We start from the raw sequence: 25,552 nt of genomic DNA, 5'->3' as shown, positions 1-25,552 counted from the left end.
GAGTGGTCCCAGGTTTGAATCCTGGTGAAAACTGGTAATTTTAATTTTGGGCTCTTTAAGCATTCCTTGTTATCCCTGCGACAATGGACTCAACGCTCAAAAGCTACGGTCTGCAGGCTTTTTCAGTGCACGGACCAAAGGTTTGGAACTCACTCCCCATTGATCTCAGACAGACAACATGCTACACCACTTTTAAGAAGAACATTGAGATCTATCTTTTTAAAACTTTTTTTTAGATTAGTTTGTCATTGTAACCCTCGTGTTTATGTTTGTAATGTTATTACGGCGCATTGAGCCTACATTTAGTTTGTTAACAGCGCTTTATAAATAAAATTATTACTATTATTATTGTTATTATTATTCGGTCTTGAAGACGAGCATAATTATTATTATCTTATAAAATACAAACGTTACTTCCTAGTGACAATCTAGTCATGTATGTTAATTAATGATTTATAATCTGCCAAGTCATTGGTTTAACACTTTCCATAGTAAAGACGGTTAGTCGTTGTCCTGGCCACACGACACCCTCGCTAACTGTGGGGCCAGAAAACCTTTACATCATTTGCTCTATTGATTGCAAGGTCTGAAAGGGGAGCTTTACTTTTTTTTTTAACATATATTGAATCTGCTTTGAAGAGTACGGTCTGAGCCGGATTCGACATTGACACACACACACACACACATATATATATACACACAAACATGCACGATGACGTAGCTAATATAATAATAGACATGACATGCGTATTTATATAACATTATAGAACCTTGTACGTCGCCGTCTCCTAATAATGATTAAATTATTTCCGTGGGTCTCTATACAAGGCAGAAAAGATTTACACTATCCTCGAAACGAAAGATTACGCATTTAATTTATTATTATATATAATAAGGCTTGTCTTCGAGTCCAAAGATTAATGAGGAATACAGTATTTCCCGTGGCTGCGCAGCCCCAGCTGTGACCTGCATATTTTGCCACATCCAGGGCAAGCATAACCATTGTCCGCAGGTGGTCGATTTAGATTTTCTTTTCGTCGTCTGCGTTTGTCCTCGGCAGCAGATTTTCTTTTGGTCTCAAATGTGTGTGTGTGTGTGTGTGTGTATATATATATATATATATATATATATATATATATGGCTCCTTTTGTCTCGAAATGCAATGGATGCGCCCAGGAGAGTCACTGGTTTTGGTTTAGTCTTGAGACGAGGCAGAACTTGGTGTGGCTAATCAAGCCAATTCTAGAGCGGTATACTTGCCACAATTCATGCATGTGTATTCCAATCTAGACTCTATTCAGATATAGAAATTGTGAAGGAGAAAGAGGATTTATTGGATATTTTCGTACATGACGAAAATTAAAACTAGATAACTTGGTGGATCCGGTGTATAAAATAAAGGAAGTATTGATAAGATATCTTTTTTTAGTTATAATGAAAATATCACTTTTTTGTTTTCACCAATACTCCAATACAGACGTTAGGATAGAGAACAAAGGTTAATTTTGTTTCATATTAGATATCATGCCTGGCCATAAAGTCTTTAGTGGCGCTTACAAAGTGGAAAATGCCATTTAACAAAGAAAATAATGGCCATGGACAGTTTTGGTGATAGTCTATGTCTAGAAAAATTTTGTGAACAAAAATAAAAACATATTAGGCTTTGTAAAGCCTAATATTCTGCATATATTCTAATAGTTTTTTTTTTTTTTTTTTAAAATTCTTTCATAACTCTTGATTACAATTTTTTAATAATTGGTCAACAGTTGGTAAAGGGAGATTACTCTGACACCAATGTTGCTAACTAAAACAAAACAATCATCTGGCATTTCTTGTTGCTCAAGACCCCTTAATTCTTAATTTACTTTAACATTTACACTCTAAAGACTAAACTAGTAAGAATCATAAATACTAATAATGAAATCAGCTTTGCTTTGTGAGCTAGAAATTTACTAGATCTACTAATACTAGATCTACTTCTACTATTAATTTCTTAATTAATAAGTAAATCTATCATCTACTAAACTCAATCTGACCTTAAAACTTTCCCCCTGCTTATCCAGTTACATCCCCTGCTTAGCCAGTGACATCATCTCATCTCACACAGTTTTTTTCACTAAGCTAAGTCGTTCATCTAACGACCTTTAAATCCTAGCTCTGGAAACCATTAATACCTTCATGCCCAGTGCTATTTTTGCATACACTGATGGGTCGGCATCAATAGATTCTGGAAGAGCAGGCTATGGAGCCTACATCGACTTTCTAGGCTCTTACAAAGTCAAAATCTTTGGACCATGTGGTAGTGTTTGCAGTTTTGATGCGGAGACCATGGTAGTCTGTGAAGACTTAAAGGTCATTGACTCTCAAATCGGCGAGGGACATTTGAGGGCAACACAGATTGTTGTGGTCACTGACTAAAATCTGTACTACAGGCTTTGCAAAGCCCCGGACCATGGCCCCCCAATATCAACACTGTCATCATGGCTTCACATAACATTAAACAACACTATGGCACCCCTGTAAAAATGCAGTGGGTACCGAGTCACATAGGTGTGACTGGCAACACAATTGCAGACTCTTTGGCCAACCAGGGAGGGCAAATTCCACCCACTGAACAGGCTGTAAGCTTGCATCAAGCCCTGGCTATAATACAAAAAAATAGAAATGGAAAAGTGGTTTGAGTGCTGGGACAAGTCCCAAAAAGCCCGTGGAGTCTGAGAGCGCATGAGGTGCCCTGACCGTACTTCCCCATGGTGGAGGCTGTCCAGGCCTGAGCAAGCTATTATAGCACAGTGCAGGATGGGCCATTGTCCTGTTGGGTCATATTTCTCACGGCTATGCCAAATTTTGATTCACAGTGCCCCTGCTGCGGGGAAGAAGAGGAAACCGTGCCTCATATTCTGTTTGACTGCCCCAGACTTGCTGATCTCCATCTTGACAGGTCTGGGAAACCCAAAACTCTTGACCTGTATTGCGATATTTATGCACTACGCAAGACAGCAGGGTTTCTGTCCAGGGCTTTTGCAAGAGAGGATTTGAACCTCTCAAGCCCTCACTCTAATGGAGTTTGATGATGATGATGATGATGATGATCTCACACAGTTCCATTGGGTTCAGTGTTAATTTTGGTAAGGTAAAAACAGGACAAAAAAAATCATAACTTTCTAACTGCTGCACATACAGTCATAATTTATACATCATTGGAAAGCTCTAATGAAATACTTTAATGATGTAACAAAAATGTTTTTTAAAATGATTTTTTTTTTCACATCCCTACATAAGTTCAACTTGTTACTTGAGAACTGAATCCAGTGAATCAGCTGATCTCATGGACTAGACTTAAGACTACTAGAAATAGTCTTTTTTTAATTAAAATAAATAACTTTTTTCTTATTCATAACTAGTTCATTATTTTGATCTAGATCTAGTCTTATTAACAACATGTAATCATTTACTGATTTAGTGTAACTTATTAAGTTTTCAGAATTAATTTTGATCTAAAAATTTTTTTTATGATAAATTATCATAAGTGATAAATAGCTTTAATGTAATTTAAAATCAAGCTTCAATTCTAACTACTAACATTACTTATATTTATAATATACATTTATATTGTAAAATTAACTTTTTAAATTAGTCATTCATCTTTCATTATTCATCATCTGGCTTGCTTTTTGCTATGTATTCTTCCCAATTAACTTACTGTATTCTTTACATAACACTAAATAATAATAATTTGCACATAAATGAAAGCAATAATAATGATGCAATACATCTATAGACATAGTTGGCATAATTATATATTAGAGTACTATGAGTAGGAATATTTCAGATCAGAAAGAAGTAAAATAGAAAATGCCTTACAATTTTTTAATTGCTAAGTCTAGGGAAAAAGTTTTATTACAAAAAATTCAGCAGAATGTTAATATTGTTACGATCTTCTCAATCAGGCCTTCTGTAAACACTGCTAAACAACACAACAGCACATCTAACACACGAACCTGACAACAAGAGCTTCAAGTAACAAGGTGGCAGTTTATTTACAATTACATCAACAACAGCCAATAAACACAATTGGCTACAGTAACTTCAAATGCTTTGCTACACAACAGAACTGCCTAACTAATCACTTCAAGTCTCTCTAGCTCGTACAGCTACATTTCATTTTCGAGGACTCACTTCGTAGCACACAGTCCTTACTGCTTGCTGTCCTGGACTGTACTGTCCTTTCTAACAACACACTGTCTCTCGTCTGTAAAGGCTTTTTGGTCACATTACCATAACATTGTTCATATTGCGTGCATTAGCAGTAATGGCCCTTGTTCAACAGCCCTTGACCTGTGTGATTGGCCTGAATCATGTGTGTCAGTAGGCCGCACACACATTAACCCTTTCAGTCCGCCACTAGGGCTATAACAATATAAAGTTTTATTTTCAGAAATCATGCCTAAAATGAAAAGGACTGCACTAGTTCGTTCGTTTCAAAAGCTCAGAACTGTTCTTATTATGGAATTCCTTCATCTCAAACCTTGTCAAAATTTTAAAATTTAATACAAAGTATAAAAGAAATTTAAAAAGACATCTTGAAGATATAAAAGAAAAATGCTCTGAAATATTTTATCAACTACCCTCTCATACTGTCTCTTATCCTGATTTCAACATTTAAACACCAGTTGTAGAAACCATAATTACACCAGCAAATGCATTGATTCCCCCTGCTTCAAACATAAGAGAGGACGTAATCATCTTCTTTTTTGAAGTAACGTCTGTATTATATAAGATAAGATAAGAGGAACTTACATCCAGAAAAAAGCCTTTAAAAGGCGTTTATCTTTGCTCTCCGAGTCTAGGAGTGAGGAAAGAAGCAGAACACATAGAAAAAATAAAGCAACTCAAATTACAAGTTAATTTTCTTCCTAAATTAATTAAAAACTTTAAGCAATCAGTGGAGAGAAAAACAAAACTATAATAAAACTTAAAAAGGAATTAAAAAAACATAAATCTGAATCTGGCAAAGAAGAAATAGCTAAATTGAACAAGAAATTAATAGAAACAAAAAATAAAATATAATCATTCAATAATTAAAATTAAATCAAATTACAAAAAAGAAATGTCTGAGAGGGACACAATCATTAAGGGCCTTGAGTGTGACAAACTGGTCCTTGAAGAAGAAGTTTTACAATTAGAAAATATTAATGCTAGGTCCCTTAAAAAAGACAAAAAAAAAACTATAATGTAATAGCCAGATTAATTATTTATGATTGTATTTCTAACAATGTCTCCACCAAAAGAATCCCCTCTGTAATTGATAGTTTGTCACACAGAATGGGGATCCTTATTGATTCTGTCCCTGACAAAAGTTCTATAGAAAATTGTGTAAGAGAACTTGGTGTTATATCAGACCTGCAAGCCGCTGAAGTTGTCATGACTACACCTGGCCTAATTCTTGGGTTTGATGCCACAAACCAAGACGGTGTACATGTCAACTCAGTGCATCTCAACACCAAGTCTAATACTTAAGTAATTGCTTTAGATGACCTGAGTGGTGGGACGGCTGAGGACTACGGGAATCACATCTGTCAAGCAATTCAAAACTTGACAGAAGTGTACTCTAATTTTCACAAGGCAGATTTACATGAGTGCCTGGATAGAATTAACCAAAATATTTCAAACACAATGTCTGACTGGGCTCGTGTAAATCATGCCACTGTGATGCGATTAGTTTTATAATAGATTCAATGAAACAAATGCAGTAGTCTAGTTAAGTTGGTCTACTTTTTTTTTTAGTATGATTATTATGCATAATAAATTTAATTATTTATAAGTAAAATTACCGTCTTAAGTGACTTAACTTGAATCAAGTTATAAAATAAAGTTATAGTACAAAAAAATTGCAAGCCTATAACCAGAATTACTAAATGAGTATAATAAAGTAAAGTGTACATGTTCGGCCCTGATTAGTTTTTCTAGTTTTTGTGAGCCCTGGACCTTGTCAGGCCTTGTGATATGGCCATAGTCATATAGTTTTAGTTTTTGCTTTATTTGTTTATTTGACAGTGACAGTCGTTTGCAGATCATTGTGGAGTTCTAATAACTGAACCAATCATGTCTCTGATCTCTTAATCTTAGTATGTGATAGTGATACCTAGGGTCTTTCTTTAGTATCCCTATTTCATTGCTAGCATCCTCTAGTTCTGCAGTCAGTATTCAAGATTTGCAAGCATACAAGAATGTGACTCCATGACCATGAATTGCATCAGTCTGATCTAAGTGTTGAGGGCTATCTTTTGCCTTTGTCTTTCCATATTGTTTTGACTTAACAAGTGCTGCTGTGGACGGTGCAATTCTGGCCATGTTTAGTTCCATCATCAGAGACAATAGTACTGAAATATTTGAAACTACTGATACTTGACATGTACTTCTAAATTCCTTTAAGTTCAGCTAAAGAACCTTTGGTAATCAGGTGTTATTGACAATCTACCCCTCCTCCATTTCCAGTCCCAGAACCATTGAACTATCAAGAGTCAATTGTCCCAGTATTGAAATCTAGTATAATTTACATTTGTTGCTGAAATAGCTCTTCATTTTATCCAGACTAGAATTGACTAAAACTATATCTTGTTGTTATATCGCTATAGATCTATAAAATGGTCTTAATTATTTTTTTTTTCTAAATCTAGACCTATTCTATATATTGAGACAAGATTAGACACTTACTTGAGTTACATAGTAAGATGGAACAACTGGACTGTATAGAGTGCTTTTAAAAACTTTGCCCTTTGCGAGATTTATTTATATTGTAATTGTAAATTTTCTAAAGAATATTTTATGTATGCTTGCTAAAAAGGTGTATGACTTTGTTTTTACTTTGTCATTAGATAATATTCCAGGAGTCGGCAGTTACAATCTGTTAGGTGATCACCATGGTCCTATTAAAGGTCTGCCTTTTATATATTTTTATTATTATTATTAAGATATATTGTATTGTATCCATTGTGTAATATTTATAAATCTTAAATCTATGCTAGCTTATTAAAAATACTAAGAATTAGCTTACAATAGATAAGAAAAGAAAAGTCCCAATTGTAGTTTTTAAATAATTGAATAGGATGTTTACTTTTTTTTTTGCAGACTTGGACCTCAACAGAACAAGATCCCTTAACAGATTAGATCAAAGTGGAAGGACTTATAAAGACATAGGTAAAATAAAGACTTCAACAATCTATGGACTTGGGCAAGGAAAAATATAATCATTAAATGTTACAGGATTATTGATTTTTAAATTAGTAAAAGAGTTTTAGTGTGCATGAGGATTGCAAAGTCAAATAGTTGGATTCAAAACTTTTATGATTTAGTTGGGAGTCATTTCCATATATATATATATAATAGCTCCTCCTTCGTGATCGAAGATGAGCACATTTCCTATTGACTCGAAAATGGATTAAAACTCACTCATTCAATGCATTAAACAACAGGTAAATATAACCTTTTGTATGTTTAGATAAGCATGAGAAACAAAAACCTTTTTTTTTTTTACTTTTGAAAATAATAAAGTAAAGTTTTTATTTCATGTATTTATGGTTGTTGTTAACCCAAGGCTTAATCTAATAGCTTAGACCCCAAATTCTCATATCTGTTTCATAATTCAGGCCTACTGATTTATTGCCGCTAAATGGTCATCCTATGAAAAACTGTTTTAGACAACAAAAACTGTTTTGCAGGTTGCAGTTATGGCACATTCACACTCTCCAGGCCATGTTGTTCTTTTCTGGAACTCTATCCGACATTAAAATTATTCTATAAAACATAGTGTAACTAAACTAAAAGTAGTTATTCAAAGTAAACTAAGGGTAATCATTGTGTGCAGCAGATTAAAAGCCATCTTATAACACTGCATTTCATTTTCTTAGTCTTATGTCTAATTAAAAAAAAAATATTGATGTTTAATTAAGTGATTGGGTGTGGTGGCTGATGGGTAAAATGCTTGGCTTCAAAACCGAGGGGCCTCTGGTTGGAATATTCAAGACTGGGAATTTGAATTTCTGGATTTTTAGGATATCTCTGAGTCCGCCCAACTCAAATGGGTACATGACATTATTTGGGAAACAAAATTAGTTGGTCGTTGTGCTGACATATGACACAATCATCAATCGTTAGCCATAGAAATAGAAGACCTTTACGTCACCTGTCCTCTAGATTGCAAGGTCTGAAAAGGGAACTAAATCAAGTGAAATTATTAGCAAAAACCTTTTGGTAATTGATATACAATGGATCAATGATTATAAACTTGTACTCTAGTGTCTTCTCTAGCAACAAAAGATAATATATGTAAATACTAGATATATTAATATTAGAATAAAGCTAATAATAAGACCAAAAAGTTAAATATACTTGAACTATTCCTGACAGTATTTTTTATTAATCACTATAAGACTAATTTCTATTGGATTGGAAATGATGTCTATTCAGAGCTTTTTTTTTTCCCCTCAAACAGGGTACAGACTAACAGACAAAAATGAAATGCCTGGACACATAGAGTCGTTGCACATGAAACTAAAAGAAGCGCAGGACCAGATCAAAAGCTTGGACATTCTCCTCACGGGGGCCAACAAACAAAAGGATATGTTTGAAAAAAATTATAAAGTCTTGGAACAGAAGTTGTCTTCATGTAACAAAAACCTGAAAGAGCTAGAAAGTGAAAAGAACAAATTAAACAAAGCCATTTCAGAATTGCAGAAGGAAAATACAGATTTGGAAAGCAAAAGAGCCAGCGCTGAACATGAGAGCCATGCTATTTCTGCTCAGCTGGAAAAGGAAAAGAACATTGTAAAGAATCTACAGAAAGAATGCTCGTCACTTCAGTCTTATGTCTGTAAACTTCAGAATGAGGTGAAAGAACAGAATCCGAGAAAATCAAATTAGCAAAAATCATTTCAAAGTTGGAAAACACTAAAGCTAATTTGGAGAAAGATAGGGATGCCATCTCTTCTTGTTTGAATGAGGAAAAAGAAAGATATAAGAAAAAATGTGCCACTTTAATGTCAACAATAACACAGTTGCAAAGGGAGGGGAAAATTAATGATGAGGAAAACAATCAAATGGACAGAACAATCCAAGAGCTAGTGACAATGAATGCCAGTCTAGAGAAAACTAAAGATATCATTGCTACTCAGCTTGAAGCCGAGAGAGACAAGTCACAGAAAGAGTTAAAATCATCCATATCAGTATTACTAGAGGAATCAGAGGCAGAGAAAGTCAAGTTAAGCAGCAGAATAATGGAGTTACAGAAAGAGACATTAGAATTGGGAAAGAAATTAGAAAATACTGAGCAAGAGTTTCAATCTGTTTCAGCCCAACTTTTGGAAGAAAAGAGTTCAGTCAGCACTATCAAAGAAGAATGCTCAGCAATGAATTTTACCATTTTAACAATGGAGCATGAAATAGCAGATTTGAAAACTGAAAAAATTAATTTAGTCCGAGGTTTATCAGAGTTAGAAAACGTTAGAGCTAGTCTTGAGAAAGACAAAAATGCCCTCTCTTCATGCATAGAGGAGGAAAGAGAAAAGTCTAAAAAAGAATGTTCAGTTTTTATGTCATTAATAACATTTGAACATTTTCACTCGGAAGTGGTTCAATTAAAATTAACAATTGATGAGCTAGAGAAACAAAATGCTAGCTTAGAGAATGATAAGAAAGCTATTTCTTCCCAATGGGAATTCGAAAGAGACAAATCACAGATTGCACTTGAAGAATCAGAGGCAGAGAAAGAGAAATTGAATGCTATGATATCAGAGGTACAGAAAGTGTCATTGGAGTTGGAAAAGAAATTAGATTCAGTACAAAAGTGTCAAGCGATTTCTTCTGAACTGAAGGAAGAAAAGATCTGTTAGCACTGAGGAGTACTCATTGATGAAGTTAGCTGTTTTATCAATGGAAACTGAATTAGCAGATCTAAAAGCTGAAAGAACAACTTTAGTTCAGACTATGTCAGAATTAGAAAATACTAGAATCTGCCTTTCTTCTTGCCTTGATGAGGAGAGAGACATGTCAAAGAAAGACTTATAGATTTTAATGTCATCAGTTGTAGAGCTAAAAAATGATATTGAATATTTTCAAGTGGAAAAAAATCATTTAAATGAAACCATCAATGAGTTAAAGATGCAAAACACTGGGTTAGAAGAAGATAGAAAAGCCTTGTCTTGCCAGCTGGAAGATGAAAAAGAAAAGGCAGAGAGACATGTAGCAGAATTATTGGAAGAAAAAGTCAGACTAAATGATATTATTGCTGTTTTGCAGACAGAGTCTTTAGCATTGAAAAATCAATTAACTAATTCTGTTCAAGAATGTCAAGTTCTTTCAAACGCAACTGAATGAAAAAAATGTGAAATATTTAGAAATGAAGTCAACCATCTCAAGATTGGATAAAGAAGTTACATATTTAGAAAATACAAAAGCTAGCCTGGAAATGGAGAGGGATAGCATCTCTTCCAGTATGATGGAGGAGCAAGAAAAGTTTCATAACGAATGTTCAGTACTGACATCTTCAATCTTAGAATTACAGACCACAGTAACAAACTCTGAAGGCAAGAACAATGTCTTGAATAAAACTGTACTAGAACTGCAATCTAAAAATGCTCATTTAGAAAATGATATGAATATCATTTCTTCCCAGCTAGCTGATGAAAGGGAACAATTCAAGAAAGAATGCTCCAGTTTGAACTCATCAGTAGCAGAACTGACGCAGAAGCTTGAGCACTGTGAGAATGAGAGAAGTAACTTGAATCAAACAATACAGGAGCTCAAGACTATGATTGTCCATTTGGAAAAAGTCAAGGAGGCTTTGTCATCACAGCTGGAAGAAAAGTAAGTCCATAATTATTGTTTGATGTACATTTCTCTCCTGGTACACTATGTTTAAAAATTATTCTCAGTTAAAAGATTAAAGTAAAGGTTACCTGTTTCTGTGGCTTACAGTTCACGAGGGTTTCAACTGGTCAGCATGACGACCTACCGCCTTACTTTTCCCTAACTAATGTCAGTTACCCATTAGCGCTGGGTGAACTCAAAGTGCCCAAAGATCCCAAAATTAAAAATCCAAGTCTTCACAGGATTCGAACCCAGGACCCCTAGTTCAGAAGCCAAGCACTGTACCGCTCAGCTACAGCGCTTCAGTTAAAAGATGTTAACATTTTATCTTTAAAAAGAAATTTTTTATTTAAAATTACTTTTGTATAGCGCATTTTTCATGCTATAGCAGGCTCAGTGCTCTCTAGTTCAAACACTTGTGGACTTAGTGTGTGGTATGTGTATGTTGGAGGGGGGGGTATCTGGGAGAAGATTTTGCCTTATTGTAAGAGAGGTATCTGGTATATTTCTGTGCCCACATGATAGGTAGCTAAAGTGACATTCATCCACGTCCCAACAAAGTGACAATTTTGCATTGTTTTTAATTACCTGTTTCTCTTAGGGCTCTGTTTTGTTGTGGTGGTGATATTAGATGTTGTAAATTAAAAGTTGCATCGTTAAAAGAAAATTCCTGATTAATCATGTCCTAAACCTATAACAGTTTGTCTACTAAATGGAATGAATGACTTGCACTTGAGAAAAAAAATGTTTACAAAAATTGTTTTACATTTTATCACCAGCTGGAAACTAATTTAAAAAATAGAGCCTTTCAGAGATGTCTTGGATAATTTTCAAATGGAAAAAAAATTCTTGTTGGGTTTGTAGCATTTATGTTTGTATATTTTCTTTTTAATAATTACTCAGCGATTAGCAAATTTCTTAGTTATTAATTAGAATTGAGCATTTTTTGTTTGTTAATAATATGTTTTACAACAAAGAATCTAATACAAATCTAATAGATGAGCATATTTCAGTGCAACATGTAACAATACTTACTCGTGTCATTAAGATCAGTCTTTAAAAAATATATTTAGATATCTACTAGAAAAACAACTGAAAAGTGATATTTATTTATTTTTTTTAATCATCAGAAAGAGACAAATATACAAGTGAGCAAATGGAAAGATTGGCCAAAGAAGCCATTAAAAACATGGGTCATCAAAACCATCGCCAGAAAGTCAAATATGTGGAGACTTTAAAAAAGGTAAATTTAGCTTTGCAGGAGGTTCATTTTCACTTTGTAAAATATGTAAACATTCATCATTCACTCTTCTTCCCTCCCCCATTTCACAACTGCCATAATAGTCTCTCAACATGTTTTTGCTCTATTACAAATCTTGTCCAATTTTCTTTTGCAATGCTGTGTTCTATTTATAATTAAATATGCTTTAGATTGCTCCGGTGATTACTACTACACATTGTGACTCTTCAAAAATGACACAGACACCTGGTGAACCAAGAATTCCGTTTAAAGGTAAACAAAGCAAGCTTTTTGCATAATAGATACAAAAACTACATTTAGTTTTTTTTTAAATCTAATTCAAGCATAGGATCCTGAGAAATAATAAGGCAATGACATGGATCACAAAAATCAAGACTTTTCTTTATTGCGTACAGTATGGCTGACAAACATAACCGCGTGTATGTTCCACATTGGGGCCCAAAATTTCATATTTTCAACCTGAGTGTTCCACATTCTGGGTCTTGGGGGTAGGCATGTCTGTGCAATCAAATAAAAAAAAGTTTTTTTTTCAGATCAAATTCTAATTTGCTTTGCTATCTATAATTACAGGAAAAAAAAATGCTGTCTGAATCTGAGTGCATGTGCCCAGTATGCATTAGCTTACTCATCCTACCTGTAACGTTCCCCTGCAATCACTCACTGTGTTTAAAATGTTACAAGGAAACAGTGGAAAAAGCCAACCTCTCATGCCCTGTCTGCAGGAAGCGCATTTCAGTTTGGGCCAGGAAAGCTGCCAAGGAAAATAAATTGATAAACATGGAAAAGTGGACAGACATCCAAGAGGCCTTCCCTGAAAAAGTGAGGCGCAGGCTGGAAGCCAGTGATGAAAGCGACAGTGAAGATGATGAAGATGATTTTGAAGCCAGTAAGTTGAAATACATGAAATTAATGTTTTTTGGATTGTTATTTTTCTAGGTATCAAAAATAGTAATAAAATCCCATCAAGGATGTTTGAGAAATATAGAACATAAAGATAAAATCACCTTCAGTAATCCTTCAGTCTTTTTAGGGCATCCATGAACTGTTGGTCAATTCTCTCCATTACTTTCTTTTGCCAGAATAAGCAGCTTTTCCATAGACATGGCTGTACAGTTCATAATGTTGTCCCCCATTGCATCTTTTATCTGCCTCTCCTTCTTTTTCCTGGAACTGTTCCCTGCAGAAAAAGTTTTGCAAGCCCTTTAAATAGATGTACAGTCTTAGCCAGCGTTTTTTTATTCAACAATGGTCAGAAAAATATCATTACTGTGATTCTAACCACCTTTAGAATGAAACAGACCAGACTAAAGGTAGATTCATGCAAAGACAATGGCTTTAACCTTGAGTAATGATAAAAAAATATTGAAAAGCTCCCATTTGTTTCAGAGCTGAACAAAATTATTGAAAAGCTCCCATTTTGTTTCAGAGGAAAGACGACAAATTTCCTGTCCTGGAGAAATCAGACAAGAATATGAAGCTGCTATCCAGCAGGTGAAATATGAATAAACTTTATAATTCCTAGAAATGGAAACAAATTTTAAATTTTAATTGTCATTCTTTTAGAGTAAACATGGTAGTTACGGTGACATTTTTTTTTTATAGTGCATCTTTATTCATATTATTCCTTCATCATGTTGTATAAGTGTTTCTCTCTGGTTCATAGGTTTTATATATAGCATTCTCAGTGTGCTATGGTCAATCTCTTTTGTGGATCATTGGGGAGAGAGGGTATCTGGGAGGTTTCAGTGCTTCTCAGCTGCGTCCCACAAAATTCCCATACTGGTGTTGTTAGGTGATTCTCTTGTTTCATCTGACAGGGTGACTTGGCATATATTTGAATCACCTTCCTTGCTTCATTTCTATTAGTTGATAGTAGTAATGGGGGAGTGACTGGCATAATTAAGTGGTCTCAATTAATTCAGTTGTGGCTAATTATAACTTAAAAACAAAAAGAAAGAAAATCTAGATCAAAATCATTTTATAGCAATTGCACCATGATATAGTCCAGGGGTTCTCAACCTGTGGGTCGCGACCCCTTTGGGGGTCCATTGACGATTTGCCAGGGGTTGCCTAAGACCATCGAAAATAAGGATTGTTATTGTCTATTCTTCTATTGCTGTATGTGTGTGTGTGTGTTCGGGGGTCGCGGAAGAGTGGGGGATTGTAAAAAGGGGTCGCCGAGCATAAAAGGTTGAGAACCGCTGATATAGTCGATCTGGTTGTGGTATTCTCCATTCGGACTGTGCCATGTGGTTATACACGATTGTTTGTGGCATCCTAGTTTGTTAGCCTGTAAGAGATTGTTGTATTTCGCAAATTCTAAAAGTCGTTGACCTCGTTCATTGGTTGAGAGGTTACTGTATCTTCCACAAGTGCCTTTCCAGGTTTGGTAGGAGTCACTTCCTACTTTGGCATTCAGGTCTCCTTGTACAACAAGGATGTCCCTTTTTCAGGACTTTATTGACCACTTCCTATAATAGCTCATAAAACTCTTCTACTGCCTCATCCTCATAAGTTGATGTAGGAGTGTAGGCATGAATGATGGTGATATTGAAGGGTGATGCCTTTAAACTTATGGAAATGAGTCGACTAGATATAGGGTACCAGTTCTCAACGCAATTGCTGTAGTTACTGTGTTCAAGAAATCCTACTCCTTGTTCGTAGACATCTTGTAGTCCACTGTAGTCCAGTTTATGGCCCTCTTCTGTGGTTGTTTCACCTATGTTTTTCCAGCACATTTCAGAGAGTCCTATGATGTTGAAATGAATTAGGTTAACTTCATGTGTGGGCTCTTCAACTTTTCCTTCCTCTATTAGTGATCTCACATTCCATGTTCCTATGGTGAATTATTCCTGGTATTTATTTTATTTTTGCATGGACCAGTAATACACTTCTCACCTCCGTCCTGGTCTGTGACTGTAGACGCGGCCCTTGGTAACCCGGGCAACAGCCGAGCCGGTATGGATTTATTTACGGTCATTATCTCATTTGGTGTAACGAGGGCTAAATACTTGCATGGCGGCGCCCATCCCTCTCTATGCTTGACCACAACTGAGTACCTCTAATTTGGTGGTTTGCCTTGGTCCTGAACATGTGGCCGTCGTAGTCCATCCTGGGACTCTTCCTCCCTGGCTGGTGACCTTAGTCTAGAAGGCCTTTCACCCAGTGGTGCCATGTTATCACCACCCCCTCACATGGTTTAGTCCCCCAGCTGAAGCGGTTTTCCAGGACATGGCGCTTGGAGCCACATGTGTGAGATTTAGGGGTCGGAAGGGGACCAGTGAGGCCATCCACCTAATAGTGCATCATACCAGACCATCAAAGGTACTACCCCTTTCCAGTACCCCCTTTGCCCCTATTTAGACTTAGTTGTTTCAAAACTTGATTATCAAGAACATCTGGATATTGATTATAATACTTGAATAATGTTGATCAAGCATCAACTGTTACTGTCACGCAGACCAGATCTTTCTTTACAGCCCCTTTCTCTCTTTAAATAACTAAATATATGTAGATCTAGATTTATTTTTTAACTAAACTGTAGCTCTGTTCCATCTGCAAAATAACCACAACAGATACCAAAATCAATGAAATTCAATGACCAAAACAAAAATTTTACCCTAACAACTGTCCTACACAAAAAGACACTTCCAATGCTGGCTGGTGCAAAAGTAACTATTAATTATACCATTTCTCTGCCAATTCCTCCATAAAACAACATGTTGTGTTAAATGGTTAAAAAAATATATTATTTGCATTGAGCCCGATCTACTTCTCTGTGGCTATACATTACTGCTATAGCACTCTGTCTTTATAGCATCAGTTGTGCCAAGGCTTTGTTGAGTGTTTTCTTATATCAATAAACTCAAAAAAAAAATTCTTGTTCCTTTATGGTCGTAGGTAGAACTTCACTGGAATTGAATCTCTTTTATATGAAAACGTTTATTATTCATTAGATTCAGCAAAAAAAGGACGAACAGGCAAAGAAAGAGGAGGAGGCCAGTAAAGTAAATTTTGAAGCTCTGCAACAGGAAGAATTTTTGTCAGAAAATGTGGAAATAGAAGAGAAAGCACTGATGCTTGAATAGGTCAATAAATATTGTAATAAATAAAAACTTAATAATGTAAAAATAATTTGAATTTATTGATTTTGATTGTTTCCAATTCTGTTGAAGTGTCTTTCATATTTTTATTAATCAATGCTTTCATGTTTTTAAACTGGAGATGTGTTTCTTGTTTCAGAAAAAGTCTAAAAAAAATAGCCTCTTTCTGAATCCAGTTGTCAGATTAAAGAAGTGTTTAAAAGCAGAGGATATAGTGTTGAGTTGGAGAGCTAACAACTGTCTTTCTGGCACTGAAAGTTTCCATGACTCTTCACAACTCACAGAAAACAGATCAGCTATACCTGCTGGCAATAGTTCAGAAAAGAATGATGACCTTAGGTTTGCAACAAAATTGCAAGAATTTTTTGACTTAATGGATAAAAAAAGAATAGTGGGTGGATAGGTCAAAAGGATCTAGCAATGAATATACATTCTGTAGAAAGCATAAATGTGATGAGTGACTGTTACATTGTGTTGTTGATTGTTATATGTTGGGTTGAGTTGTTTTTTTATGTTTTAGTAATGTTTTTGTTGTTGGCTACTTTCTTTTTGATACTGTCACATGACCCATAACAGTCTGACCTTTTGCACTTACCTATACTATTGAATGACATCGTCATACAAAATAACAATTTAAAAGAAAGAATAATTATAAGTTATGTTATTTATCAGCCTCTAGGCATCAATTTATTGTTTATGTCCAGAATGTACAGAATGCTGTGTAAACATATGATGTTATTCTAAACACAGACTTATTGTTCTTGAGTTGTTGATTCCAAGTGCTTCCTATTCTATCTAGATCACATGTTTTTGAATTATATTGGTCTATATATATATAAATATACATTACAATTTATTGATGATTCTATTTATCCATCATTTGAAACCTTTCATTTACTTTTTTTACTGCTAATTATCAAACAAAATTTCTATATTACATGTATGATCTTTGCATAGTCTATGCCAAACATTTACCCTGGATTGTCATGTTATATTTGATATTTTCATGTATTAACTTACTGCCAAAGCCTTAAAGAGAAATACATTCATTAATCCAAACTTTGCAAAAAAAAAAACACTATTTGAAAATGTCTATTTTTTTTTTTAACTTATAGCAAGCATTGTTTATTAGAATATTATCAGACTTAATCAAAATACATTTTCTTAAACTAAATTGAACTAAAACTTTGACAGCACATTGATTAAAATGTAACAGACTTTGTTTTTGTCATGCCTTTTAATAAAAGCCTTAATGAAAAATGCCATTTGTAATTGAATCCAGTCTGTATTATATAAACAAAGAGAACAAAAACCTGAGGATTGTATGGAGATAGTTTAATAGTTTGTACAAAATATAGCATCACTACATTATGTGCTCACCAAGAGAATTATGGGATAGAAAGATAGTAACATCAGAAACAACATACTCTAGTGGCTATTGTCACTCAACTATGTACTTTCTATAATGGATACTTGCCTTGATCAATATACAACTGACTTCAGTGGATCCTATCAATTTACTGTGTGGGAGACCAAAGTTCAACAACTATAATTTAGATGTTAAAACAATACATTCTAAACACAATCACTAGTTTGATGTGAAGGCACTGAACTATGTATTTCAAAACTTAAGCTATTCTGTGCATGCAGTGTCTTCTGTTTTCTTGTCCCATGAAAAACCAAAAGGTCACTCAACACTATTTGATCACATCACTATCCTAACTTTTAACAGCAGTTAGTTGCATAAATAGTTCTGTACATATACATATATATTATTATAAATATAAATTGTAACAAACCAACATATGTTTATGAGTACATTGCATTGTGTTGGCTAGCTAGAGACACACACAGACAAGACACATTGCATTGTGTTGGCTAGCTAGAGACACACACAGACAAGACACATTACATTGTGCTTGCTAGCTAGAGACACACACAGACAAGACACATTGCATTGTGTTGGCTAGCTAGAGACACACACAGACAAGACACATTACATTGTGCTTGCTAGCCAGAGACACACACAGACAAGACACATTGCATTGTGTTGGCTAGCTAGAGACACACACAGACAAGACACATTGCATTATGTTGGCTAGCTAGAGACACACACAGACAAGACACATTGCATTGTGTTGGCTAGCTAGAGACACACACAGACAAGACACATTGCATTGTGTTGGCTAGATAGAGACACACACAGACAAGACACATTACATTGTGCTTGCTAGCTAGAGACACACACAGACAAGACACATTGCATTGTGTTGGCTAGCTAGAGACACACAGACAAGACACAATATGTTATGCTAGCTAGCTAGAGACACAGACAAGACACAATACATTGTGCTTGCTAGCTAGAGACACACAGACAAGACACATTACGTTGTGCTTGCTAGCCAGAGACACACACAGACAAGACACATTGCATTGTGCTAGCTAGCTAGCGACACACAGACAAGACACATTACGTTGTGCTTGCTAGCTAGAGACACACAGACAAGACACATTACGTTGTGCTTGCTAGCTAGAGACACACAGACAAGACACATAACATTGTGCTTGCTAGCTAGAGACACAAACAAGACACAATACGTTGTGCTAGCTAGCTAGAGACACAGACAAGACACAATACGTTGTGCTAGCTAGCTAGAGACACAGACAAGACACAATAGGTTGTGCTAGCTAGCTAGAGACACAGACAAGACACATTACATAGTGTTGGCTAGCTAGAGACACACAGATAAGACACAATACGTTATGCTGGCTAGCTAGAGACACACAGTCAAGACACATTACATAGTGTTGGCTAGCTAGAGACACACAGACAAGACACATTACATTGTGCTTGCTAGCTAGAGACTCACAGACAAGACACATTGCATTGTGTTGGCTAGCTAGAGACACACAGACAAGACACATTACATTGTGTTGCCTAGCTAGAGACACACAGACAAGACACATTGCATTGTGTTGGCTAGCTAGAGACACACAGACAAGACACATTACGTAGTGTTGGCTAGCTAGAGACACACACAAACAAGACACATTACGTTTGGTTGGATGTTTAGAACTTCAACAGATAGGCAAGAGACACAACCACTCCACCAATATACAAAAAAAAAACGGTCTGATGCAGTCAACTTGAATCTAGATTGATATATACCGCAGTCAACTTAAATCTAGGTTGATATATACCGCAGTCAACTTAAATCTAGGTTGATATATACTGCAGTCAACTAGGTCAAAAATATATCTATGTAGATTAATATAAAATTAATAGTAACTCACAGGAAACACATATCCTAAACAAAATAGGGGTCAGGAGGTATTTGAATACTATGTGTTTTTTTTTTTAGTAACAACATAACCAATAGACAGAATGAAGTTCCTTGTAAATATTTTGACCAGCAAAACTTTTACTGTCAGCATAATGGTAACAAATCAAGATGAACAATAAAAGAATGACCAATTCTATGACAAGCATCATATATATAAATGTAACTCATACAGAAGCTAGTTAGATTTATACATCTCATAACAATACAGATATGTTTGTAAAATGTTTTACATGTTTCGGATGTTCCTTCAGAGTTGAAGATAATTACTTCCTAGTCCAAACCTCTCGCAGGACGACGGGGGATGGGAGCGGGCACGGTTTGAACCAGGGACCATCGATAAATCTGAACGACAGTCCAGCGTGCAAACCGCACGACCAGGCAGATATGAAGATACTGACCATAGAAAAAGGTTGAAAATAAAAAGTGAAATGAAATCTATAAACAAATACCTAAACTAACTTTTCAAACATTTTACATGTTTTTTCAATACCATACAATTGGTCACAACTATACACACAGACTTAATATTAACATCACAATTTCTGAATGTTTAATAGGCTTTGATTCACTCAGACATAAAGCATCCATTCACTCAAACATCATAAAGCCTTCATTCACTCAAATATTAACTATTCATTTACTCAAACATAAAGCTTTCACTTTGAAAAAAACAAGTTAAAATTACTATTTTTTTAATTATGAGAGAAATGATCAACTATTCATTAATTCCTTAGCCAATGTTCCAGAGCTGTTATCAACAAATTATTGTGCATTGGTTAAACTGATTCCCCCCCCCCCAACCCCACAACCATACATTATTACTTAAAAATTAATTAATTAAAAGTTGTTCATTTTTACAAGTAAGTCGGGCCTTAACATTCAATTTTAATTAGTATCATAATTATGACAAAAATTATGACAATAATTTTTGGGTCTCATCATAGACATAAATAAATATAGACTGGAAAAAGGAAATAACTTCATGTAACTTGAAAACATGTATATCTATTGTATTCGAATTTCCGAATTCTGAAAAATTGAAAAATTGCATGATCTTCAGTCTTAGAGATTAAACAAAACTCCTAGACATAAATAAAGTACACAGAAATGCAAATCACAAATTTTCGTTTCATAAAACTATTATCGGCCAGTCTATATTTATTTATGTCTATGGGTCTCATACATATGGAACTTTGACTAAACCAAACAGCCAAACACCTTGGTACAATAACTAACTATTGCTTTTATTATGGCAACAAGGTTTAGTTTAGGACATCACTGGCCTAAATACAAATTTTCTCAAACAGAAAAACTAGTGTTCACACTGGTGATGACTGCACTCTAGAATTGACCAACACTATAAGTGACCAGCACAGCAATGAGTGACCAACACACAAGTATGCTGACACAGAAATTAGTGTCCCTTTTCATTTGTTTCCAAGAGATGAAGTTTTAAAGGGAAAATGGGAAATATTTATTCGGCTGAAGAGCAAATAGTTTACAAAGGCATATGCTCACATTAAATTCGCGGAAGACAAGTATCGGTGCTTGGATTAGTAGATCTAAAGTATTTTAGTGCCCACTCGTGACGTCACACAGAAATTCCGTGAAAATCTGACCGTTTTGCATGCGCAGAAAAATTATGTCAGAAAAACATCAATTACTAAGTTTACCTTACCTTTACCTATCTCTTGGTCTGTTGGACCGTTGGGGCACCAGACAAGACTTGTCGACCGTCTTTCTCCATTACTCCCTTTCTTTTGCCTTGTTTAGAACCTCTCTCAATGGCAGGCCCGTCCATTCTTTTATGTTGTCCTCCCATCGCTTTCTTTGTCTGCCTCTTCTTCCTTTCCTGGTACTGTTCCCTGAAGAAAGATCTTTGCGAGCCCCGTAGATCTTGTAATATGGCCATATTTAAGCTTTCGTCTTTTTACAATAGTTAGCAGGTCATCATGGGCTCCGATCGCTTCTGTAAACTTGTCTCTGATCTCTTGGTTTGTAACGCGGTCTTTAAATGTGATGCCTAGGATCCTTCTGTAGCATCTCAATTCCATTTGCTAGGATCCTCCTCTCTAGCTCTGCATTTTTATATGCTTGCGAGTTGTGGACTTTGAATTACTAAGTTATTATTGCACATTTTAAAAAAAAAAGAATAATATATTCATTTTCTGTAAATCAAAATCATATTATATCAAAAATTGTCAAAACCATCGGACTTTCACTTTAATAAACTCTAGGAGGATAACTGCAGAAAAAAATAACAAGTATAGACATTCAAAGTGAACTGGATAGATGTTGCATATAAGCTAGAGTAAATAATTCATCAAGAAGATTTCTGAAAATAAAAAGCGGCTGTATTGCAAGTGATCCTGGGAAGCTTATTAGACAAGTTCTGAAATCAGAATTAATGTTCCATGTGTTCCAGGATTTGCAAGTCTTTGTTTAACTTGGGTTAATAGTTCTGATGGAGGTGGGGTGGCTGAGTAGAAAAAGCACAACTTGGCTTCCAAACAAGGGTCACGAGTTCAAACCCTGGTTAAGACTGGGATTTTTTTTATTTTGAGGATATTTGGTTGAGCAGAAAAAGCACTTGGCTTTCAAACCAGGTCCCGGGTTCAAATCCTGGGGAAGACTTTTAATTTCAGAATCTGGCGCTTCTGAGTCCACCCAGCTTTAATTGGTGTAGTGTGCGTGTGAAGTTTTCTTGTTTAAACGTTATGTTGTTAGGTATAGGAAGTGGTTTGTATTGGGCATGTTTTGATTTGTTCATTCATTTACTATCTCATGTTTTGTACATATTTAAAATAGGTCTATTGTATTTAGTCAGAAGCGTAGCTAGCCATGTAGCTAGCCATGTGCGGCACTCCGATCATAAAATCTCGAAGCTGGTGTTCCATTAGTATAGCTCCATGGTTTTCATGCAAACATTTTTGAATAGGCGCTAACAACATCTAGCCCTGCTGGTTATTATTTGTTTCGATCGCCATCAAAATCCCTGAGATTTTCAAGAGTCAGATCTATTTCATGCTTTTTGGTCTGACTTTTGAAAGAGATGAATAAAGTGAGGCGGAAGTCGGGATTTTACTAGAGTTTTTGACAGCAAAATCGGAAGATCTCTTTGTTCTTTTTCATCTCTTTGTTTAAAGAGTTTTCTTATTCAGACAAAACCTATGGCCTGGTAGAGTTGAACTATCCTCTTAACCTAATCAACTATGGTAACAAACAGATTTCCAGATACCTGCACACCCAGGAGAGGACGAATAGGAGGACAAAGTTTTACAAAAGAGGACAAAAAGAGGACGAAGCTTGACGAAAAAGAAAAAAAAAGAACAATAGAAGACAACGCTTGACAAAGTATGATTGAAAAGAGGACAAAGCTTGACAATGGAGGACAAAAGGTGACAAAATGAGAACAGAGCTTGATAATAGCGGACAAAACGAGGACAAAGCTTGGCAATAGGTGACTAAATGAGGACTGAGCTTGACAATAGAGGACAAAAGGAGGACAAAGCTTAACAATAGAGGACAAAATGAGTTGGATTTTCGGAAGTCTGTTTTGCTTTTATCTATATTTCTTAACCACTCCGTGCACGCAAAAGTGTGAGTTATTAAGAACCTTAAGTCGTGCAGTAAAAAGCTAAAAAGGCCTACATTTTCTCCCAGATTTATTTTTTCCAAATCTCTTCCACGCAAACACATTGAGACTTGAGACTGGAAAATTATCTCCCCATTTTTTTTTTATATCTTCTTTGTCTTAGAGGAGAAAGGGAAAATAAGATAAGATAAAGGTTTTATAAATGTATCTTGTACCTTCTCACGCGAGATTTTTTTGCGGAATCTGATACAATCAACAAGCATCGAGACGAAGGTTTTATCAAACAGATTCGTAACAACAAAATAATTAAAAGTTCTCCCTTTTACAACTTCTAGAGCGATTATTTTCCTCCTAATAATTAATGAATGTTAGATTAAAAAACGCTGGAACATTTTTACCCCGCCCAATCCCCCTTGCTGTTCACGCTCGTTGACTTGTAGCACCAAACTGCTGGTAGACATCTATAGGCGTATTATATCTTGACTAATAAAACTTTAAATAGCTTCCTTTCGTGATCGAAACAAAATAAAACTTTTATTAAAATATTGACAAAATCTAGTTGATGTGAGATTTAAAAAAATGTACTAGATTTTAGTAATAATATCTTTTAACAAAATCTAAGTCACTACAATGACACAACCTTTCAGTCTCAGGTTCTGGAGTCGTCTGTCCTAATTAAGACCACAGACGACAACGCCACCTATGTTGCATCATTCGCACGCTAACATCTTCCCATCTTCACCATAAATAAACACACACACACAATGAATAACAACCCTTACCCCCCCCCCCCCGAGAAAGAATCCCGTTGGACCGTTTGGCTATCATGCAAGGTTTGCCTTCAGTATTCATAGATATGGATCAATATGTAGGGTTTTGTCCTCTTAGATAATTGTACACTTTTTTTCTCACACACCCATTCTCAGCCTTAAGCAATTCATTCTTTATTTTTCAACTGGTTCACAGACTAGTGGTTCACGACTAGTGGTTCACGGACTAGTGGTTCACGACTAGTGGTTCACAGACTAGTGGTTCACGACTAGTGGTTCACAGACTAGTGGTTCACAGACTAGTGGTTTACGTCTAGTGGTTCACTGGGTAGTGGTTCACGGATAGTGGTTCACGACTAGTGGTTCACAGACTAGTGGTTCACGACTAGTGGTTCACAGACTAGTGGTTCACGACTAGTGGTTCACAGACTAGTGGTTCACTGGATAGTGGTTCAAAGACTAGTGGTTCACAGACTAGTGGTTCACAGACTAGTGGTTTACGTCTAGTGGTTCACTGGATAGTGGTTTACGGATAGTGGTTCACGACTAGTGGTTCACAGACTAGTGGTTCACGACTAGTGGTTCACGACTAGTGGTTCACAGACTAGTGGTTCGCAGACTAGTGGCTCACGACTAGTGGTTCGCCAGCCATTTCTCGTTTGGCACGCTTTTCTTTCAGAGCTGAGACCCATGTTCTTATGTTCCCTGTACATCGCTTTCTTGGTCACCATCTCTCTCCAAGAAGTGCAGTCTAGGACTAAGTCTTCCCAGTGGTCAGTATCAATGTCCACTGCTTTTAGGTTGCCTTTGACGTCATCCATAGATCTGAGATGGACATGTATGATTAAAAAAAAAACAATCATTGTACTGCGTATGTGTGTGCGTGTGTGTACTGTACAAATTATACATGATTTGATGATAGTGTGTGTTGTTGCCTGTCGTTGACTTCTAGCACCAATCAGCTGGCAAACAACTAAACCGCTATAGGCGTAATGTATCTAAACAAATAAAACTTCAAATAACTTGAATAACTTCATTTTGTGAACAAAACTAGATAAAACTTTAATTTTAATATAGACAAAATCAAGTTAATATGAAACCAAATACATGGAGTAGACTTTAGTAAGAATATTTCTTAACATGATTTAACTCACTACAATAACACAACCTTTTAGTCTCACGTTCTGGAGTCGTCTCCCCTAACTAAAACTAAATACCAACAGCGCCTATTTAGTTGATGCAAATCAGGTGACGTTAATTTAGGTGATGTTATTTAGGTGGCGTTAATTAGGTGATGTTTATAAGGTAATGTTAATTAAGTAATGTTAATTAGGTGTTAATTAGATAACGTTAATTAGGGGAGGTTTTCCTTGTCTGTATTTGCCAAATACGAGCTATAAATCTACAAATAGAAAACAAAACCTGTATAAATACTCAGAAAGACACAGAGATAAAGGTACATTTCTTATTCCATTTGCTGAGATATATATATATATATATATATATATATACGAATGCTCCATCTTTCTTAGTGCTATTTGAGCATGGTATCAGTGGCACAAAGGGGTTCAATGAACCCAGGACCACGACCATCAGGGGACACAGCTTGTGAC

General features: G+C 35.6%; 2 protein-coding genes across 2 annotated transcripts; both read left to right on the top strand.

The window, feature by feature from the left end:
• Positions 1 to 1,372: 1,372 nt before the first annotated feature.
• Positions 1,373 to 11,626, top strand: LOC129921823 (myosin heavy chain, striated muscle-like). Its single transcript, XM_056004886.1, has 4 exons — positions 1,373 to 1,895; positions 6,879 to 6,938; positions 7,132 to 7,200; positions 8,495 to 11,626. The coding sequence occupies exon 4, from the start codon at positions 9,039 to 9,041 to the stop codon at positions 9,888 to 9,890; it is 852 nt and encodes a 283-aa protein (XP_055860861.1). The 5' UTR covers positions 1,373 to 1,895; positions 6,879 to 6,938; positions 7,132 to 7,200; positions 8,495 to 9,038; the 3' UTR covers positions 9,891 to 11,626.
• Positions 11,627 to 12,280: 654 nt separating this feature from the next.
• On the top strand, positions 12,281 to 17,330 carry LOC129921824 (E3 ubiquitin-protein ligase rnf168-like). Its single transcript, XM_056004888.1, has 5 exons — positions 12,281 to 12,379; positions 12,698 to 13,013; positions 13,554 to 13,618; positions 16,084 to 16,215; positions 16,370 to 17,330. The coding sequence occupies exons 2-4, from the start codon at positions 12,707 to 12,709 to the stop codon at positions 16,213 to 16,215; spliced, it is 504 nt and encodes a 167-aa protein (XP_055860863.1). The 5' UTR covers positions 12,281 to 12,379; positions 12,698 to 12,706; the 3' UTR covers positions 16,370 to 17,330.
• Positions 17,331 to 25,552: the final 8,222 nt, after the last annotated feature.

The sequence above is a fragment of the Biomphalaria glabrata genome, chromosome 11 (assembly GCF_947242115.1).
Source record: "Biomphalaria glabrata chromosome 11, xgBioGlab47.1, whole genome shotgun sequence".
Classification (NCBI taxonomy): domain Eukaryota; kingdom Metazoa; phylum Mollusca; class Gastropoda; family Planorbidae; genus Biomphalaria; species Biomphalaria glabrata.
This window is presented reverse-complemented; position numbering and strand designations above follow the sequence as displayed.